At 38.2% G+C, this 20,423-nt stretch overlaps 1 protein-coding gene across 1 annotated transcript; it reads right to left on the reverse strand.

The window, feature by feature from the left end:
* Positions 1-5,475: 5,475 nt before the first annotated feature.
* Positions 5,476-7,037, reverse strand: LOC147859263 (uncharacterized). The gene has a single exon (XM_087326406.1). The coding sequence runs from the start codon at positions 6,937-6,939 to the stop codon at positions 5,584-5,586; it is 1,356 nt and encodes a 451-aa protein (XP_087182532.1). The 5' UTR covers positions 6,940-7,037; the 3' UTR covers positions 5,476-5,583.
* Positions 7,038-20,423: the final 13,386 nt, after the last annotated feature.

Consider the following 20,423-nt stretch of genomic DNA (forward strand, 5'->3'; position numbering starts at 1 on the left):
TCCGCCAGACAATCAGAACATGAACACTATGTCTCAGGCTTTGCTTTCACACCGAAATGTCATAAGAGGGTCATATCTCGTGAATCGCCTGCCCCCCAACACTCGCTCAACCTCAGCTGAGAACATTATCTACCAGACGATCGAAACATGAACAATATGTCTCAAGCTTTGCTTTCACACTGAAATGTCATAAGAGGGTCACATCTCGTGAATCACCTGCCCCCAACACTCGCTCAACCCTGAGAACATCTGTGAAAACTATCACGACATGAGCGAGTCGTCTGTAATATTGTCTGTTCGAGACACTTGCTCAACCCGTGAGATATATATCTGGGAAACTATCTTTGCGTGAGCAAGCAGTTTGTCCTTAGTATTCTTCCGTCATGACACTAACTCAACCATGAGAATATCCGCAAGATTGTCGTGGCATGAGGCATTTTGTATATAATGTCCTTTTGTCATGGTGCCCACTCATTGGTGAGGACATTGGGTCGGGAGCAAGTCGTGGGTATTAATATTGCTTGTCCCCAACCCTCGTGATGGCAACCCATTGTCGATATATTATTGTTTGGTTCCAACCATTTGAGTAATAACGGTTGGCTGTTTTTATGGAAAAAAATAAAAATGATAAAATAAAGGTGGGTCGTTGATTTATTTTATTGTTTAAAACTTTGACCATTTCGTTGTTATATTTGTGTGTTCTGAGTAACATGTATTAGTATCATAAGTTTCATTTTGCTAGAACTTTCTAGAGTCTAAGTCCAAGCTACAATTCGTTTGTTATGACAATTAATAGATATGATACCCTACGAAATTGAAACATCATCAAAGACCAAAATCTTGATTTCCAACAAAATAAAGTAAGAAAAGGTAAAGTTGGGTAAAAGTGCACTTGTTTGGATTGGGGTATCTACCATAATCGAATGATCAAAACTTCACGCTTGATGGGAGTAAACTCGGGGAAAAGGAACTCATCAAGTTTAGAATCTCAACGGTCAATCGCAACAATTTTTTATATCCAAACAAATTGGCACCAAAATGTGGACATGTTGTGCTTTGGAAAATGAGCCTAGCTAAAAGCCTAACCATTGGTTATGATAGGAGCATTTGATAAATTGATTACACACTTACATTGCTACATTTTTCACAATGTTCGTATAGACGATTTATGTCTACCCTTGCAAATCTAAACGAAACATAGACCATCCATTTATCTATGAGTAGTTAAGGTTAGTAATGGCCTACGTAGCCTATAAGTACAAAATCAATGAAATTCAAAAGTTAATGTGCATTAGATGTTTCTATTGATATATCAAGTTAAACTAACAAATGTGTGTGCGATCCCTACAAATATTGGGTGCACATGTGTATGATCATAGAAGTAGTGTGTGCATTAAAGAATACCGAGATACTCTCTTGTAATTCCTTTGTCAATAGTTAATGTAAAAGGTATTTGATATCCTACATAAAGGCTAAAACCGTGATGAAACTGAGTGAATAGTTACAAACTAGTGATAAGGTAATGTTGCATAATTCAACCTTCTCCTATGTTGTAGAGTATTGGTTCATTATGTATTCTTATTTGTAATATATATAGTTGTCTTTGGTGTACTTCTCTCTCTCTCTCTCTCTCTCTCTCTCTCTCTCTCTCTGGTAAAAGCACACAATTATATTAATTGTATGTAAAATCCACTTAGTTACAACACTTCTTAGTCTCCACTACCTATCATATGCCTATGTAGGGAGAGGGACGTTCTGTAATGCTATTAAAAAACCTGAATATGTATTTGAGGAAATGATCCCCACATGCTCTAACATCCAAAATTTCCACATGAGAATACCTTTAAGCTTCTTTATATAGGCTTTCACCCCATGTCTATTATCAAACATGAAAGCATTACGCATATTCCAATTGTGTTGTAGACCCCACTAGCGTAAAAATTAAAACAATATCTCCATCTCATCATTTGATCCATTTTGAACATATTGAGAAAAAACCCATTGTTGAGGTCTCAAACAACAATGGGTTAAAACTTGCCAAATGTCCGATAAGTATTTCCAAATGGTATACGCTATAGGACATTTAATGAACTCTCTCTCTCTCTCTTTGAAGAACAAATAAGGACACGTGAGTCATGACCTATGAGACTAATCCACATCTTCTACGACTATGATACCCATGGATGCAAGATTTGGCACAGAGGAGTTCATTGATGACTCGGATATCACACTTCTTGCATAAACATGGGAGCATGATACTGAAAGGATTCAAGGTTTAGGCTTTTGGAATTGCAATGGATACCCATGGATGCGGGATTTGGCACAGAGGAGTTCACCGATGACTCAAATATCATAGTTTTTGCGTAAACACGAGAGCATGATACTCAAAGGATTCAAGGTTTAGGAGTTTTATAATGTACACTATTTTATATGGGCAAAAAATCCAAGACAATAAGGGGTGGCATGTTTGATTAAGAATGAAATTGAGAAATATGTGTTGATCATAAAAAATGATGAATGCAAATGCTACATATGGCTCAAAATAGAAACCCCCAATGATTTGCCCGCTTTTATAGTTGGATGTTACATTCCTCATCAAGATTCTAACTTTTATGCTTGTTTGGATAAAGACCAACCTTTTGTCAATCTAGAAGGCGATATTGTTTATTTAAAATCCAAAGGGGAAGTTATTTTTGTTGGTGACATGAATGCTCGTGCAAGAAGTTTCCAACTTGATGCATAACAATATTTCATGCCACATATCTCAAAGATGCAAGAGGATATACAAATGTATAGCCACTCTTCTAACGATGAAAAAGAACATGACCAATTTGGGAAGTTACTCCTACAAGTGTGCAATAGTATCATATTGCTTATTGCAAACGGTGGATCCTTATGTTCTAACACTAATGGTTTTACATGTAGTAAAGACAATGGATATAGTGTAATTGATTATGTGCTACTTTCCGAAGGTATTTTGGATAGTATACATGAATTCTCACTTGGTGAATGGACATCGGAATCCGATCATAGGATTGTATCTATTGACCTCAAATGTATCCATAGGTTTGATTGTGAGAAGGTCATTGAAGAGAATAAACAATCACACTTGAGCATGAACATTAAGCGAGCGCCCATGTATTTCAAAATTGTTGAGGATATGTTACAAGTGACAAATGTATAACATGGTGTCACACTAGAATGCAAATGAGAAGTTTTTAAGAAAGTCATTATCTCATACACAAACAAATGTTTTTCGACCAAGCGCGCGTCTTGAAAATGCACCAAGAAATGTAGTTCAAAGAAAAAATGGTTTGATAAAAAATGCTATGAAGCTCGAAAGTGCTTTATGATTTTGGATGTTGTTGAGGATAAAGAAAATTACCAAAAACATTTGCATTAGTACAAAAGGCTTATTCAAAGAAAGAGAAGAATATGGGAAGTTACTGAACAATTTCTCCAAACACAAGAGAAAGCACATGCATGTTCTAAATTTTGGGGAAATCTAAAGGTGAAATGTGTAGAGAGTTATGGTGACCTCTTATTGACTTGTCTATGCATTATAAGAATTTATATGAGCTATCTTTTCCCAGAAAGATGATGTGTTATGGTTCTCTTTCACATATGTCTCCCTTCTTTACAATTGAAGATATATATGCATAGGACTTAAGCAATTAGCCTCTCGAAAGGCAAACGATCTTCAATGTATAAAGGCGGAAATGCTCAAATGGACGGGAAAAGAAGCACATGCATGGATAAGTGATATGTTTAATCATGGATTACAACATGGTATACAATACAATTGGACTATAAATTAGATCAAACCTTTACATAAAGGTGATGTAAATAATGTAAACAACTATCGAACCATCATGGGTGGCTTGCTATTGGCAAAACTATTTGGATGTATAATGGAACCAAAGATAAGTGCATGGGCTGGAAAAAATGGTAAAAGAGATTATGGACAAGATGGCTTTCGAAAACACCATAGCACCATTGATCACCATCTCACCATTCAAGTATTAATGGAGGAAACTCGCCTTGGAGGAAATGATGAGTAGTAGAGTAATATCTTTCATTTGAATAGTGCAAAACAAGCAATTGCTTGTTGTTAGTCCACATCACTTTAGAGCTAACCCCAAAGGCAAACTCCCAATCAAAACTCTCCAAACCAAGACCTTGTTTAGAATGCCAACTACATTTTAAAATTTGTCTCGATCCATGATCAAAGTTATGTATTTTCCATTCTTCTTTAGCCTTAGATGCTAGCCATTCAGTAAATACATTTCTCTTAAAGTATGTGCATCAAAGTCCATGCCCACAATGAATTGTGAGCTTTGAAACTTGATTGTTAGTCTAGCCAAAAGTTTAACCTCATCTACTATGAAAGCACCCATCGAATTTTTGTGTTTCCACCCAAAAGTCATGCACCATATTTTGGGAAAGAAATGAGCTCTCCAACAATCATAATGTTTGTGGATATTTGATCTCACTTGCATAGAGGTAGATATATAAGTTAGCCTCTTACTCTAGAAATTTCAACCAAGGGTAATTTTTTTGTTTTTGTCATGAGGTTTTATCTCCTTCAATTAGTCAGCTTGACTACATTGCCATATACCTATTCTAAGATATGCTTTTGTTAAGCCCTTCAAGTTATGATCAAATGAACCATAGATTTGACATCATAGTCTTATTAATTGATTGTCTTAACAACACTTAGAATCTAGAAAAGTGGTATGTTTGCATTTCAAACATTTTATCATGTTACATTGCATCTCATTCTTACCAATGTACATCTAATATTATTGAACATAGTTCATGACCAATCAATGTTATCTCGTGGTTTGGGCATGGTATTTAGTGACTATCTAGGTTTTTGTCTTATATAGCATTGTGATTTTGACTGGGATTGAACTTACTCTTTACTATGCACCCCCAATAACTACTATCTATACAAGCCATAGTTTTTGTTGGTAAATATGGGTTACTTTATAGTTTATCGAGCTTTTGCTCTATATTAGCCTTGATCACTTGAATTTTTTGAATGACTTTATCAATATCATGGACCAACCAACATTTTAAAGGCTCTGTTGTCAATCAATGTCTTTTATCAATAAGCATTTATTAAAGGGAAAATACATTCAAAGGGAACATGTGTGTGGAGATAGACCAATACATAATCACAGTTACCTTACATGAAACAATTAATTGACATTTGAATCATATGAAAAATAGCTTTCCAATTTACTTGATCACTTGAAAAATAGTTTTCCAATCTATTTAAGTTTGATTGGACCTCATAGTGTGTAAGCATAACCATGTACAAGAGAGGGATACTAGAGTACCCATACCTTTATTCAAGTGCTCAACTCGTTCGATGATGTAAACTACACCAAAATTATTGACAATAACCATCGAATAACGAAAAACTTGTAAGAACCACATTACATATACAAGATTCAGCATTGCTTGATCTTCAAAAGATAAGACATTGGTCTTGAATAAGCATTTCCATAATATTCAATACACCGTTCTCTTCCCAATCATCGTAATTGCCATCATCTTTGTTGTCTAACAACGTCACTAATATTTAACACCCCTGTATTCCCAATCACTATCATCATCATCTTCGTCTTTTTCTTCTTCTTCTTCTTCTTCTTCATTATCATCATCATAAAGCCAGTGGCCTCCAATGTCAGTATCTTCTAGCGAAGACTCGTCTACGTCTTCCCGCTCCTCATCAGAGAAAGCTGAGAATTTTGGTTTTATGATACGAGGATTGCCGCCCATAAAAAACTTGTGTTCCATTTCTGCATCGTTATCCAAAAGCTCATTTCCCAATGTAAGTGACGAAGTGCTTCGGGGTCTTCCCAGAGAGAAAGAATCGTCACTAATCGGTGGATTCAGGTTCCGGCTTGACCTTGGTTGTGTCCATGTGCGAACGGCCTCTTCAAAGTCATGTCTGGGGACACCTTGAGAGATATCGTCCCAAGGGAACCAATAATCAGAATATCTTTTAAGAGAGGTCGACTCCCCGAAAACTAGAGTTGTGAGACCATAATGAGACCTAGCATCAACAAGCATGTGTGCGAAATCGGTGTCATCTGACACTAAGCACATGCATTTGATACCTTTATTCATGCTTTCTTCCATACTTTTCTTCAATGCAATATCTGCGGCTTGAGGCTTATATTGAACCGTCCGAACATAGACCCCAGCACGACGCAAGTCACTTTCAAGTCCAAATCCGGCTTTTGGAACCAAAATGGGCCGAGCAGCTTCATTATACCTTTCCGATTTCGGCCGCAATGTTTCTCGGAATTTTGCTTTCTTCTTCCCTTTGAGGGACCCGAGCCTTGCCATTCGTTTCTTTTGCTCTCTCTCATGAAGCTGTTGGAAATGCTTCTTAAGAAGAACATGGGTCCGGCATTTCCGACCGCAGAGTGTACAAACATAGGGTTGATCGACAGTGACGAGGCCTTTTTGCTCGAGAATATCGAGCTTCTTTCTCTCTTGTCTCTCTTTCCGAACCCATTCCGGGATGTGAAGGAATGCATTGCGATTCGCATAGGCAATCATTTCTATGACATGACCGAATCGAGATGCAGCATGCTTCAAATAGAGGGCAGCATGATACGGTGATGATTTTGGTGGTTTGTTATCTAAATCCCAGAACACCGAGACGGTTGGGTTCTGGAATGGCGATGTCTCTCTATAATAACCATGGCTTTGATTGTTATTATGATCCACATGCCTATCAATGTGTCTGCTTTGTGGGTTATATGCTTCACCGCTGAAGGAGCAACATATAATAGAAAAAACCCTTTTGCGAGAAGAAGATGGAAAAGGACTTACTTGGAGGAAATTTTTGCTTCTGCTTCTGCTTCTGCAGATGAATTCAGTGTGGAAAGATGCAGAAGGAAGAGCTCTTGAAACCATGTTCTAGTTTCCACCTCTGCTTAAGTCTCTGTCTCTGTCTCTGTCTCTGTGTCTGCCTTTGTGTCAGTCCCTTCTTCTGCTTCCTTTAACTTGTGGATAGTTAACATGGGGTTTCATATACATATAACATACCCCATCACTGAAGACAGACAGATAGATAGTTAACCTTGGTTTTTGTTATTTCTCCTCATGCCCTCCTTCATCACATTTATAGGTAAAGTCAAAAAGGAAGCCAAGCTCAATGAATCGGCACGCCATTTACACCAGATTTGTATCTGTCTCTCGTCATCACACCTTCTCTTGACAAAGAAAAAATAGCTGATAAGACGCGTTTCTCGTTTCGATTTATCGTGTTGGTTATATAGTCGAAGGATCGGACGAGAGGTTGAGCAGAGGTGTGGTTGGGCAAATGATCAGTCGAAGAGGATGAAAGGATGAGTGGGAGATTAAATGAGAGGGTGATGAAATGAAAAGATGGGTGGATAGGTTGCTGAGCAATTCAGAATGAGTGAAATTCGAAGAAGGGGAATTACAGGATTTGGAACCAAAAGAGGCGCGGAACCTAATGACGATTCCAAAGCTTGAAGTGGAAGATAAGAGGGAACATGAGGGGAGGCAAGAGAACCATGAGACAAATGGGAAAACAATGTTTGATGCCCTATGGTTGGTGTTTATCTACTTGAGTTCAACTAGGTGGGAAACCCCCTTTTACAAATGATTGTGGAAGACATGAATTATGCATCAGACCTCTCACAAACTTATAACTAGACAATCCTCAAGACTTTACAACCTTATATGATTCATCTTTGCAAAACAATCTCATGGCCTTACAATCATCACTACTTTATGTTGGACTTAGGCATGTTACACATAGTTTTGAGACTAATTGATATGTGTCTACACGTAGGGATGCCACAAATAATATTTGCATAAGTTAGTAGATGACAAGATGGCGATGCACATACACAATCTATCAGTCAATCAAGGGTAGAAAGGGAGATAGAAGAACGAAGATGACATTGCATTGAGAATGGTAGTAAAGCAAGAAGACTGGCATTCAATTTGTTACACCAAAGACAATGGGATACAAGACAACACTAAACCGTTTCCAAGACATAATGTTATCCTAATGTCATTTTTTGACTATCCGCAAATATAATAAAGTCAAAGAATGAGAATCCAATTTTGACTACTTTACTTTCGCTACAAGCCTTAACCTTCAGTTTTCCTCAAGTATCACATGACGGTTTTCGCTACCTCCTAATGCTTCTGTTAAAAATGGATTATGTGTGATTGCAATGCAGCAGAAGATGAGAGACTATGTGTGTGTGTGTGTGTGTGTGTGTAGCAACAGATGAGAGAGAGTGAGAGTGAGTGAGAGCTCAAGACAGAGATAATCAAATTGTATATTACATAAGACTTCCAACGGTCACTAAGTTACAATGAGTTGGTTTATATACCAACTAAGCTAGGGCAAGTGCCCTTTCTGCTATTTACAAAACTAGCCTGGTATGTCCATGGGCTAGTGTGAACCTATTCCTATGGGAAGTTGAGTTCGATTCTCAACATGCCCCTTCAAACACAACTTCCATCTGTTCGATTTGAAGTTCGACGTACATATCTGTGTATCAATGCGTACTCCCCCTCAAGCTCAGCAATGTAGGTGGCATGAGACCAAGATCCGATGTGAATTGCCCGAGCTTGTCTACTCCTAAGGCCTTTGTAAATATATCAGCAACCTGAAGGTGCGTGCTGATATGTTGGAGATCGATTTCTCCAGCCTTTATGCGCTCGCGGATGAAGTGGTAGTGCACTTTGATGTGTTTAGTCCGCGCATGAAATACGGGGTTGCGCGCCAAGTAGATATTGCTCATGTTGTCGCAGTACAAGCGTATTGGATCTTTGATGGGAACGTCCAGATCCTTCAGTACGCGCTTAAGCCATACGGCTTCACATGCGGCGATTGCCACACCCCTGTATTCGGCTTCTGTGCTCGATAGTGCAACTGTCGGCTGTTTCTTGTTGCTCCAGGAGATCACTCTACTGCCGAGGGAGAAGACGAATCTAGATGTGGATCGTCTATATGCTTTGTATCCTGCCCAGTCCGCGTCTGTGTACCCTCCGAGTCGAACTGTCATATTCGACTTATATAAGATGTCGTGATTCATTGTCGTACTGACATACTGTAATATCCTCTTAGCACAATCGAGATGAAGGTTACACGAATTCTGCATGAATTGGCTAAGTAGGCCGACCAAATAACTTAGGTCGGGTTGTGTAATGGTGAGATAGATCAAGCTACCGATCAGTTGGCGATATTGAGTCGGTTCAGTCTCGGTCGTGCCGGAACTGGCATCAATCTTGATATTGTGATCAAGAGGGATAGTCACAGGTTTGCACTCTGTCATTCTGAATTTGTACAGTAAGTTGAGGACGTAGTGTCGTTGTGAGATCATTATCCCGACTGGTGTCCGAATTACTTCAATACCTAGGAAGTAATGAAGTTCGTGCAAGTCTTTCATTTCGAATCTCAGCGAGATCCTTTCCTCCGATGACCAAATCATCCACGTACAAGATGATGATTGTCGGGCTATTCGACTCGTTGCGGATGTACAGGGAAGTGTCAGATTTTCACATCTGAAATCCGACTTGATGAAGATATTGCATGATCTTCGAATGGCAAGCACGCGGTGCTTGTTTGAGGCCGTAAAGTGGCTTCTTGAGTCGGCATATGTCGTGCAGATGTTTACGCGATTCGAATCCGGGTGGTTGTATCATATACACTTCTTCTTCTAGCTCTCCTTGGAGGAAGGCGTTTTTCACGTCCATCTGGTGGAGGTGCCACCCTTTCACTGCGGCGAGTGCAATTACGGTTCGTACTGTGGTCATCTTTGCCACCGGGGCAAAGGTTTCTTCGTAGTCTACACCATGTGTTTGCGCGTATCCTTTTGCAACGAGTCGTGCTTTGAAGCAATTTACAGAGTTGTCGCCATTATGTTTCACTTTGTAAATCCACCAATAGCCAATAGGCTTCTTGTTTCGAGGATGAGGAACAAGATCCCATGTTTCATTTTCACATAACGCTTCCATTTCCTCATTCATCACATTAACCCATCGCGGATCCTTCACAGCTTCAGAAAGCGTTTCTGGCTCCCGTACTGACGCTACCTTCATCATGAAGGCGTAATGATACACTAAGTACTCGGCATAACCGTAGCGGTTTACGGGGTTCTTCTCACCCGTAGATCGGCGTGGCTTGTCGTTTGCGGACTCTATAGGTTTCTTCACGCCGTCCGTGTGAATGTTAAGGCCTTCGAACTCACTGTCAAGATCGAAATGATCTTCGTATTCCTGCATTTTCGCCTTGCCTTTGTCTAGCTTTGGACTTGGCCGAAATGTGCTTTTATCACTTGGGGGCTCTTGCGGTCCACTCAACTGTGTCGTAGTTGGGCTATCTTCAAACATCTGCATGAGCCGATCCTTGGCTTCTTATTTCGGTGTCATCCGCGTCGAGCGGAGTCGAAGTATTCTCTGGTGCGTACCAGGATGCAGACTCATTGAAGACTACGTCTCGACTAACGCGAACTTTTCGAGTAGATGTGTTGTAACATTTGTACCCCTTTTGTTCAAGCGAGTATCCCACGAGGATACATATCTCCATCTTTGGAACATTCCCGATATGTTGTATTGAATGAGTCGTGTCATCGCCATTCTCGACATATCCAGGTTGATCGGGTTTACGCAATTCTCGGAACCAATCTTCATGAGACGTCATATGGTTGGACACACCCAAGTCAACAAACCATACACTATTTGAGGCGGAGGCGCTAGTTGAAGCCTGTGCGGACATTGAGTGTGCTTTATGCCTCATTACGAACATTTCGCCACGATCGCCGTAGTCAAAATTTGTTGCGTAGTTCGTGAGTTATCGGCCTGCCTCACATTTCTTCTTCCGACACTCTTCTTCGTAGTGGCCGGGTTTTCCGCAGTACCCGCACTTGACTGGGTTTCGGCGATTGCTCGGTCCAGTGTTATGACTCCCCCTTCCGCCAAGTTCTCTGGGCCCGTACCTGTTCGCTTGCCACTGGTGGGAGTTACGCCCTTGATTCCGCCGATCATTATGGCCTTGTCCGAAACGACCTCTATTTCCACGGTCGAAATCTCTTCTATTATCTGACTAGGAGTAGAGCAAATGACCATCTGATGCGTTGCTCCTCTGTCAGGCGTGATTCTCTTCGACCAGCAATATCGATTGAAGGTTAAAGAAGGAGGGAGGGTTCTCCCTTGCAAGAATGGTTGATCTAATCGCGCTGAAACGTGGTGTTAAGCCTCCGAGGCATATATGCACCAATTCGTCATCATCAATGACGACGTTGATCGATCCGAGGGCGTCACATAGCTCATTGATCTTCAAGGTATAGCTTGAGATTGACATGTCCCTTTGTTGGATGCTATTCAGCTCCTGACGAAGCTGGAGCTTGCATGCGGCCGTGTTGGCTGCGAAAATCTTTTTGAGATTTTCCCACGCCTGCTTCGGCATTTTTGCCTCTCGAATGTAGCCAAGCATATGATCATGAACGCATGATGCTAGACAATACAACACACGGCTCGCAGCCTACTCCCAAGCAGGATAGTCGGCGTGTGTTGGGTTGGGTTGCGTTTCGTGAGCTCCTTCAATGTAGCTCTAGTAACCTTGTTCGACAAGGTATTGATGCATCTTGTACTCCCAAGATGCAAAGTTCGTTCTATCGAGCTTCTTCGTAGGAAGAGCACTTCCCATTTGAGTGTTCATGGTGATTTCTTCTTCTGTTGATTAACCGGTTCTGTTGATCGTCGGCATGCAACACAACACAATTGAATAGGTGTGATCAGACAACCACACGCTCTGATACCATGTTAAGAAATGGAGTCTTTGGTTATTGCAATGCAGCGAAAGATGAGAGACTGTGTGTGTGTGTGTGTGTGGCAACAAATGAGACACAGAGAGAGAGAGAGAGAGAGAGAGAGAGAGAGAGTAAGTGAGAGTGAGAGTGAGAGCTCAAGATAGAGATAATCAAACTGTATATTACATAAGACTTCCAACAGTCACTAAGTTACAATGAGTTGGTTTATATACCAACTAACCTAGGGCAAGCACCCTTTCTGCTATTTACAAAACTAGCCTGGTATGTCCATGGGCTAGTGTGAACCTATTCCTATGGGAAGTTGAGTTTGATTCTCAACAGCTTCTTACCCAGCTTTAACATGAATATGATAATGATTCATCCATTGATATGGAATTGTTCAAGAACTTTGGAAATATATTCACTTTGAGATGGATTAATCGTTTTACTCTTCCTATTTGTGTGATGTGTGCATCTAGAATATGTTTTGTTGTTGCAAATTTATTCGTCCTCCATGTCAAATCTTTATTTTCTCTTCCACTTTAGAAGCATTCAATCATGCTTTGGCTTTCCTTTGATCAACTTATCATCAACAAAATGGACGAGGAGGATTAAATTATCAACGAACTCCTCTTGTGTATAGACATGGATTCTGATTTATTTGATAAAATTTATTTGACTTGATCAAAGAGTTGAACTTCAAATAACACTTTAGGGCTATTGTTTTATGCCATATAGGTTGTTTTCCTACTCTTTTAAATCTTTTTCTTCCTTTTTGAGTTTTCTTTCCCCTCATAACCTAAGCTAGAGCTCTCTCCTCCTATTTTCTCAATCTTTCTCTTAAGTGAGTAGAATAATGAGGGTTAAGCACTCCTCTTCTTGTATGTCTATTGTAAACTCTCATATGAATAGAGATAAGTTTGGCATTAATATATATGTTTTTTTGTCTTTACACATGGATTTCTACTTGACGTTTGAGCTCTTCCTAATAATTAACTAGTTTCTTAATTATGAGTTAATGTGGGTGAGTGAGGGTTCGTAAGGTTAGGGTTGCAAAACTAGAGGCCCAAGAGTGATTGACAAACACTCTTACCTAGTTGCTACCAATAGGCTATACAATGGTTAGACCCAACAACTAACAATATCAATGTGGAGTTGAAACTTTGCAACTACATAGGTGTTCCCTGGGTGGTGGACACCTCGAGACAACACAAAGACATGGAGAATGTCATGAAAACCTCCCCCACTAATTGGAGTTTCCAGAGGAAGTGAATGTGTGGGTGTTGTGGAGGAAGTTGATGGAAGGAATGAAACTTTCGAAAACTTTAGTTATGACTGTGACGAATTGGGAGTGCCACAACAAACCAAGCATACATCATCTAGCATGAGCAAGAGTTGGTGGTACCAATATGAAAGTAAAATGAGAAGGCGAGATTTTGAGCAGGTTGATCAATCAAATAGAAGGAAGACGCACTTTGGGAAGTTGGTCCCTGCCAAATTAGGGGAAGAGGGAAGAAGATTGGGTAACTAGAGATTACAAATGTGTGTGGTGTTAATTGGGCACAAAACAACTGGTACTTGGCTTTGTTCTTATGAAAAGATAACCACCTAGGTGTGGCCCAAGCAAGGTGGCAGAATGCATGGTAACATTAGCATGAGCAAGAGTTGGTGGTACCCATATGAAAACAAAATATGAAGATGAGGTTTTGGGATGACAAACTAATTAAATAGAAGCAAGATACACTTTGGGAATTTGGTCCATGCCAAATTGGGGGAAGAGGGAAGAATCTTGGGTAAGCGGAGATGACAAATGTGTATGGTGTCAATTAGGCACAAAGCATATAGTCCTTGGTTTTGTTCTTACAAAAAGGTAACTACCTAGGTGGTGGCTCAAGTGAGGTACTAGTTGGAGCTTGCGAGAAGGAGCGCGTAGGATTTTCTAGGAGAGGCCATGGAAAGCGACCAAAGGAGGAGGTTGCAGATGGCAGTGTGAAGAAGGCTTGAGTTCAAGTTTTGTTAAAGAGCATTTATTTTCATAAAACGATATTTGTGAGGTCAAAAATATAAATACAAAAGGGAAAGGAAAGAAAACACTTGTTTTCAAAGAGAGGATGTGAGTTCAAGTCCTACCAAAGCACCATTTCTGCAAACAAATTTTAAGAGTTCTTAAATCAATTAATTTTCATTTCCCGACAACTTGCCATCTGTCTTGTCTCCTTGACGTTGCACGATCCATGATTAACCCTTATCATACCAATCATCCACGAGTGACAAAACCACGACGGTTGTGATGCATGACCACAACCACGACCTTTTATGACAACATAATGGTGGTGAAGGCAATCTAGGATTTTCTAACCTAGTCCCATTCTTGTCATATGTGCTTGGAACATGTAAGTTGGCAATTGGGCAATTGTGGGAGTGAGCAATGAAGTAACCTATCTTGGGATTGTCCGTATTGGGGGTATGATTGTTGTAGATGAAGATGAGTGAAGGATTAGTTGATTGGGAACCATGGAGGGTTGCTCCGAGAAATCCCTTCTCGTTTCCTACAGGAGATTGCGCACACACTTGCACGGATTACATGTGACAACTACAAAGATGGCAGGGAAGGAAACAATGCCCGACATCCAGGGATGAATGTAAACTCATTGGACAGGGGTAATCATTCTAGTCCTGGGAGAGAAGACTCACCAACAATGCTAAGAATAATGGTTATGGACATAAAATCTCCATGATGAAATACAATATGAGTTGTACTAGGATGGGTGTATGCATGGGAGAGGGTTAGTGTGAGTTTGTGTTTGTGTTTGTGCTAGAGTTACCAGTGTTGTTATATATGTATACGTTGAAACCAAGTAGATAAGTGTGTGAGTAAAAAATACGTATGACGTATTTTTATGAGGGAAGTGTAAATTTGTGTTTGAAGATGTTATAAAAAAGGCTTCTATCTTGCAAAAACTTTGTATGCATATCATGTATCACCAAAGGCAATACTGGTCTCAACCTATTGGCAATAGATTTTGCAATTACTTTATATACCACATTCAAAAGTGTAATTGGCCTCCATTTTGCAAAATCATCTATTTGTACATTAGATTTAGGAATCATATATATGATCCCCTCTGACCATAGGTATTTCTATGTGACTTACTCTATAGGGAAACAAATATGTGTATTTATGTGCGAGATGTTTAGGAGTGATTGTGTGTGCCAATTTCTAGGTGATTTTATATGTATATGTACGGGAAGTACATTGGAAGGTGAGGAAGGGGTATTTGGGGAAATTAGTTTGTCCATCTTCCTTTGGTTAATGGGTACAAAGTTGGTTGGTTTGTCAAGTTTGGTGTAAATGAAAAAATGAAAAAGAAAAGAAAGGGAAAATGAATAAGAAAAAGGGGGAGAGGGAGAGGGGATGATAACAAAAAGGCATAACTCAATTGACTAAAGCTTATTTCAAGAGCAAAATGTAAAACCCTTAGCTCTAGGTCGACGCATCCTTGTCAAATATTATGGTTGCACTAACTTACACATATGACATTGCCTGCTCATGACCAAGTGTGAGGGTGCCAAGTATCACGTTGGAATAAGAGATAAACAAAAGGTCAAGATGAAGAAGAAAATTGGACAACAAATGACAACCAAAAAAGAAAAAAGAAAATCATTGGATCTAGTTATACATGTATTCGCCATATATTTGCCATATATTTGTTGGCATGTGATTTTTTAACGCAAAGTTGTATGTCCTTGTAAATAGGGACTCTAGGTGCTCTTATTCTACACCAATAGTACATATGCTCAAATTACAGTTGTCACCACAAAGAGGAATAAGATCAAGCGATGAGAGATATAATAAATACGGATTTCCATAGAATACGGATCCAATTGCGACATAAAAACATGATCAAAAGAAGGAACTCTAGGGGGAGGAGTTTCAACAATGGGGCAAACCACCAAAACAAACTAGCATGGTGGTTTTTGCAACAAGTCTGGCCATATCAAAGCGGATTGTCACAATATGGAGATTATGTCATCGTGGGTCAAAAAGCCACGAAGCATGTCATTAACTTCAACCATGAAACTTGTGGTCAAATGTTTGTAATGAACCCACAAGTAAACATTGAGATATCAAAGAACTTCAATTTGTCTTAGTACGCTTGATCGTCACCCTTGCAATCAAAGAGACAATTGAAGTCCCCAACAATGTGTGGAATGTTATTTGTTCGAGAGGATGGTTCACTTGGAATGATTCCAAATAGTGGGGAGCTTTTGGATCCACCCAATGAACTTTGATCATTGTTCGTCATCTTGGCAAGGAGGTTCTACTAGCATTGGTTGATTGTCTAGAAATGGAAATGGCATAGTGTACACTGCATTGTAAAGTGGGAATCTCATACTAGAAATCAACACATTAAGACAAATTGTGCAATGTTTCTGAATTTGAGGCTCCACCTTTGTTAGCATCCATCTTATGCATTTTGATGGAATTCATTTGCCAAGTTTGGTCAATGTCAATTATTTTGTCAAATTATATGTTCAAAAGTTGACACAACGAAGTTGAGGATGTATTAATGAATTAATGCATGGTTGATCATCTACAATAATCAATGTTTGAAGCATTGGATCTCCTCAAAGGGATTCTCTTTACTATTAAAGGCTATCTATTCCTAATTTTCCATTGACCAATATTTCTATTGAGTGGTTTATTTATAGAAACTTATCAAATGTAATCCCATGATGGTTATGTAGAGTGATGGATATTGATGACCAGAGCCTAAATAAACATTATAAGGCTTAGCATCAAATTTACATCGTAATTTGTCACGATATTTTTGTTATCACTTGGGGAGCTATCATCAACGCATCTCTCATAATTACTGCTATAATTATGTGTGTTCAAGATACAACTAGCATGTTATTGTCAAACAAGAATACATTGCACTATCATTATCAATATTAATGTAGATGAGGCTCATTAGAGCTTTAGGAATAGATTTTGCTAGTGAATAACTATATGAATAAAATTCATAGAGGGGGAGATTGTATCCAAAATAGTGGAATTTTGTGAGTTTTTTCCTCTCTCTCTCTCCCTCTATAAATCCATGCAACAATCTGCGTTGATCCTTGATATTTTGTTAATTGTGGATGGTTAATCTATGGTTTACCAAAAACTAGGATCCTTGTTAATTGATCAAGTCCAATCTATTCAAGGTTACGAGAAACTGGGATACTTAATTGATTTTATACATGATCTTGCAAGGTGTCAATAAGCTACAACTCTACCCTGCTTGAGATCTAATCGTTTATGTGCAAATGCAACACTTATTGTAGAATCTTTGAGCACATAGTAAGGAGAGTGTGGGAACTTCCCTAATGGTTGAAGAAACAAAACTCTATGTATCCAAATTTCTTGTTTGTTCATATGAGACCTAGTAGCCCAACACATCCCTAGAATTGGTTGTGCCAACGTTGGTCTAATTCTTGGCACATATAAATTTCCATCTCTATCTATTAAATATCATCTCCCACGTATATTGGTGGAATTGAAACCCACATATTATGCTATTATTAATGTTTGACAAATAAAGTAGATGTTTTTACATTTGTTATCCCTTAGGTTTGTATTCCAACTACCTATAAGAGATTTTTTGCATATGCATTACGATTTGCATGTATTTTGCATTCAAGTAATCATTGGGGTTGGAAAACCATCATGATCAATGAGTGTTGTAAAAGCCACTAATTTTTAAAGGCTATTATTGTTGATATACAACTTCGTCACCCTCCCTTTATCATGATAGTTAACACTTATTAGTTAACAATTTGTTCACTTGAGAACATGCTCATCAACTCAATATTCATTTAAATTTGTGATATGGGAATTAAGCATTCACATTAATAACTCCTTCAATTAGTTCAGGAGAATATACTTATTGTTATCATAGATGCCAATCTATGAGATGAATTTGTTCTTATGAGTATTTAAGATTGGGCCTTGAAATTGAAACATTACTCGGATTGTAGCAACTGAAGCTTGTTTATTAATGTTTTTGTGTACGCAAGGCAAAGTTGCATTCCCAATCAATTATAAGTACACTCAAAGTTTTCAAACAAGCTAAGTAAAATTTGTTCCTTTTGAGAGTCAAACTATAACATTCATATATTTACTAGTTCAATGCTAGGAAAACTAATAATAATTGATTATAAATTCACCCTATGAATTAAATGCATAGGAAATCCAACAATATGGGAAATTTTTACTTTTTACTTTTTACTTTTTACTTTTGATACTATTCTCTAACATGACCATACTTTTTACATTTTGCATTTTACTTTTTCAGTTCAAGATCTCACACATTCATAATTTTGATCATACTTTAGTTTCCACCACCTAAGGATTGACATTACCAAGTCAAAGCTAGCAAAGCTACATACAACTTAATAATTGTTGCAAACAAGTGGCATCCCTTGAATGTCTCCTCGTCCAAACAAAGGACACATTTTAGAGTTCACCAACATGTAATAGAACAGTTCAATTTACATTGGGAAAGGGTTCCTGCAATGAGTGAGGATCTCACCCACCACTTGCTTGGACATGAAAAGATCCCAAACTGATATATGTACATAGCTCTTAAACTTTAGTGAAATTGTAGATGCTCTCTTAATGATAAAGCACACATAATATCCTCCAATATATGAAATGTATTGTTAACAAGGAAACAAACCATGTTCCGATGACCGTTTGGCAGCTAGCACGGAAAATCTACATGTATAATATGAGTTATTCTTGAAATTGGCTTGAGAAATATGAAAGACTATATATTAGGTGACTCAATAAGTACTATGAATTATTATTTTCTTCATCATTTGCATTTATCATTGGTTTCCTTCTATTTACTTTCAATGATGCCATGAAAAGAGATGACAATAATTTGAAACCAAAATAGATGGCAATCATACAAAGTGAGCACATCTCAAAGGCTCACATTATGTATATCATTTGAACAAATACAAATATGTAGATGCGAGATCCCGAATATGTATTACCTAATATACTATTGGAGACAAGTCTAAGACAACAATCTAAAAAATATACTATTTTGTTTGTGGATAGTGGAAGTGACGAGGTAAGCACAACAATTATAGCATCTAAGGTAGGAAATATAACTAACATCAAAAGAGTCTTTTGAGGTTATATTTAGGATCCGTATGAAAAGTATGACAACTTGCTATTCATTGGTAGGCCTATCTCTTATTTAGTTTTTGTATTCGTATATGTATTCAAAAGTTTATAGCAAACAAAGACAATGCCCATCTTCTCCCGAGCATTGAATATCCAAAAAATGGTACAAATGCACCTCTGTGACATGTTAACTTTGTTATACAAATGTCCGTGAGCAATTGACCATGCAACTTTTCAGTTGTTCTCATGTTCTCATTTCAAGGTGCAACTTGCATGAACAAAACAAATGTTTTGCTAGCTTAAGCTAACGTATTTTGTATTATTATAAAGATTCTTGTTGGAAAAGAAGCATGTTCAAATATCCAAGTGATTACTTGAAATCACAAAGCACAACAATATGTGATTTACATTGTTGATTACTATATATATGAGTCATAAATCACCAAAAAGTGTCAACTTGGTGTTGTGTTGGATCACTTCCAAACATTGACATGATCCTATCAACTAAACACTTTTGTTTGTCTAAAATAAATATTATTGCATGTGTCAATAAGAAGATCCTAAAAAACTTTGAAGAACCCAACACCAATTGTCATCGTTCTCTATTACAAACTCTCCAAATGTAATAAAAGACAAAACATAGTGTGTATCAATGCTATCACTTGTGAGAATGATATGAATATGTCTTTCTTTTGAATGACCTCCACTTAGACCATCGGCCTACAACCAACAAATCCCTTCATGCTTGCATGCAAGTAATGAAGATGCTAAGAAAGGGGGCTTCAAATATTTTATGAACATGTGCTACACTACAAGAATTAACTTCCAATATGTTTGACATCGATTGAAAAGCTTTTGATATGTGGCAAACGATCTTCGTGGGATTTCATACATTTTGGTGTTTTGCGAATAAAAAAGTCAAACATCAAATAATTGAGCAAATTTAGGATCACAAAGAATGAATGTGATGGTCAAATGTAAAAATAACAAGGATGATTAAGAAATACAAAGATTGAGGCTAACAGTTAGACATTAAGTAATAGGGCAAATTAAGAAATAAGAAGATTAAGGTTGATACTCGATCATCGAATAACAAAACAAATTTAGAAAATAGAAAGACCGAGGCAAAGCTAACATAGAGGTACAATGTGTCATTATGAGTGTAATGGTAATTAAAATTTGGTGCAATTTGTTGTTATGAATATAGTAAATAACTATAGAACATAGCTCTTTAAACATGTGTTATATATGAGAGGGGACACATGCAAACTATCACAATATTTACCAAGACAATGTATCAAGCAAAATGGGGGATGATTATACAATGACATCACAATTGGGAATAAGAGTGAGTCAAGGATGACAAACATTTGAAGACATGGTTTATAAAGACATGTGTAAGTATGTAAAGAAGTTAG

The sequence above is a fragment of the Azolla caroliniana genome, unplaced genomic scaffold (genome assembly GCF_043228905.1).
Source record: "Azolla caroliniana isolate FFs.n. ecotype wild unplaced genomic scaffold, voAzoCaro1.0.p SCAF_10, whole genome shotgun sequence".
Lineage (NCBI taxonomy): Eukaryota > Viridiplantae > Streptophyta > Polypodiopsida > Salviniales > Salviniaceae > Azolla > Azolla caroliniana.

Excerpts from the sequence above, each read along its gene's own strand:
- LOC147859263 (XM_087326406.1), bottom strand. The coding sequence starts at position 6,939 with ATGGTTTCAAGAGCTCTTCCTTCTGCATCTTTCCACACTGAATTCATC.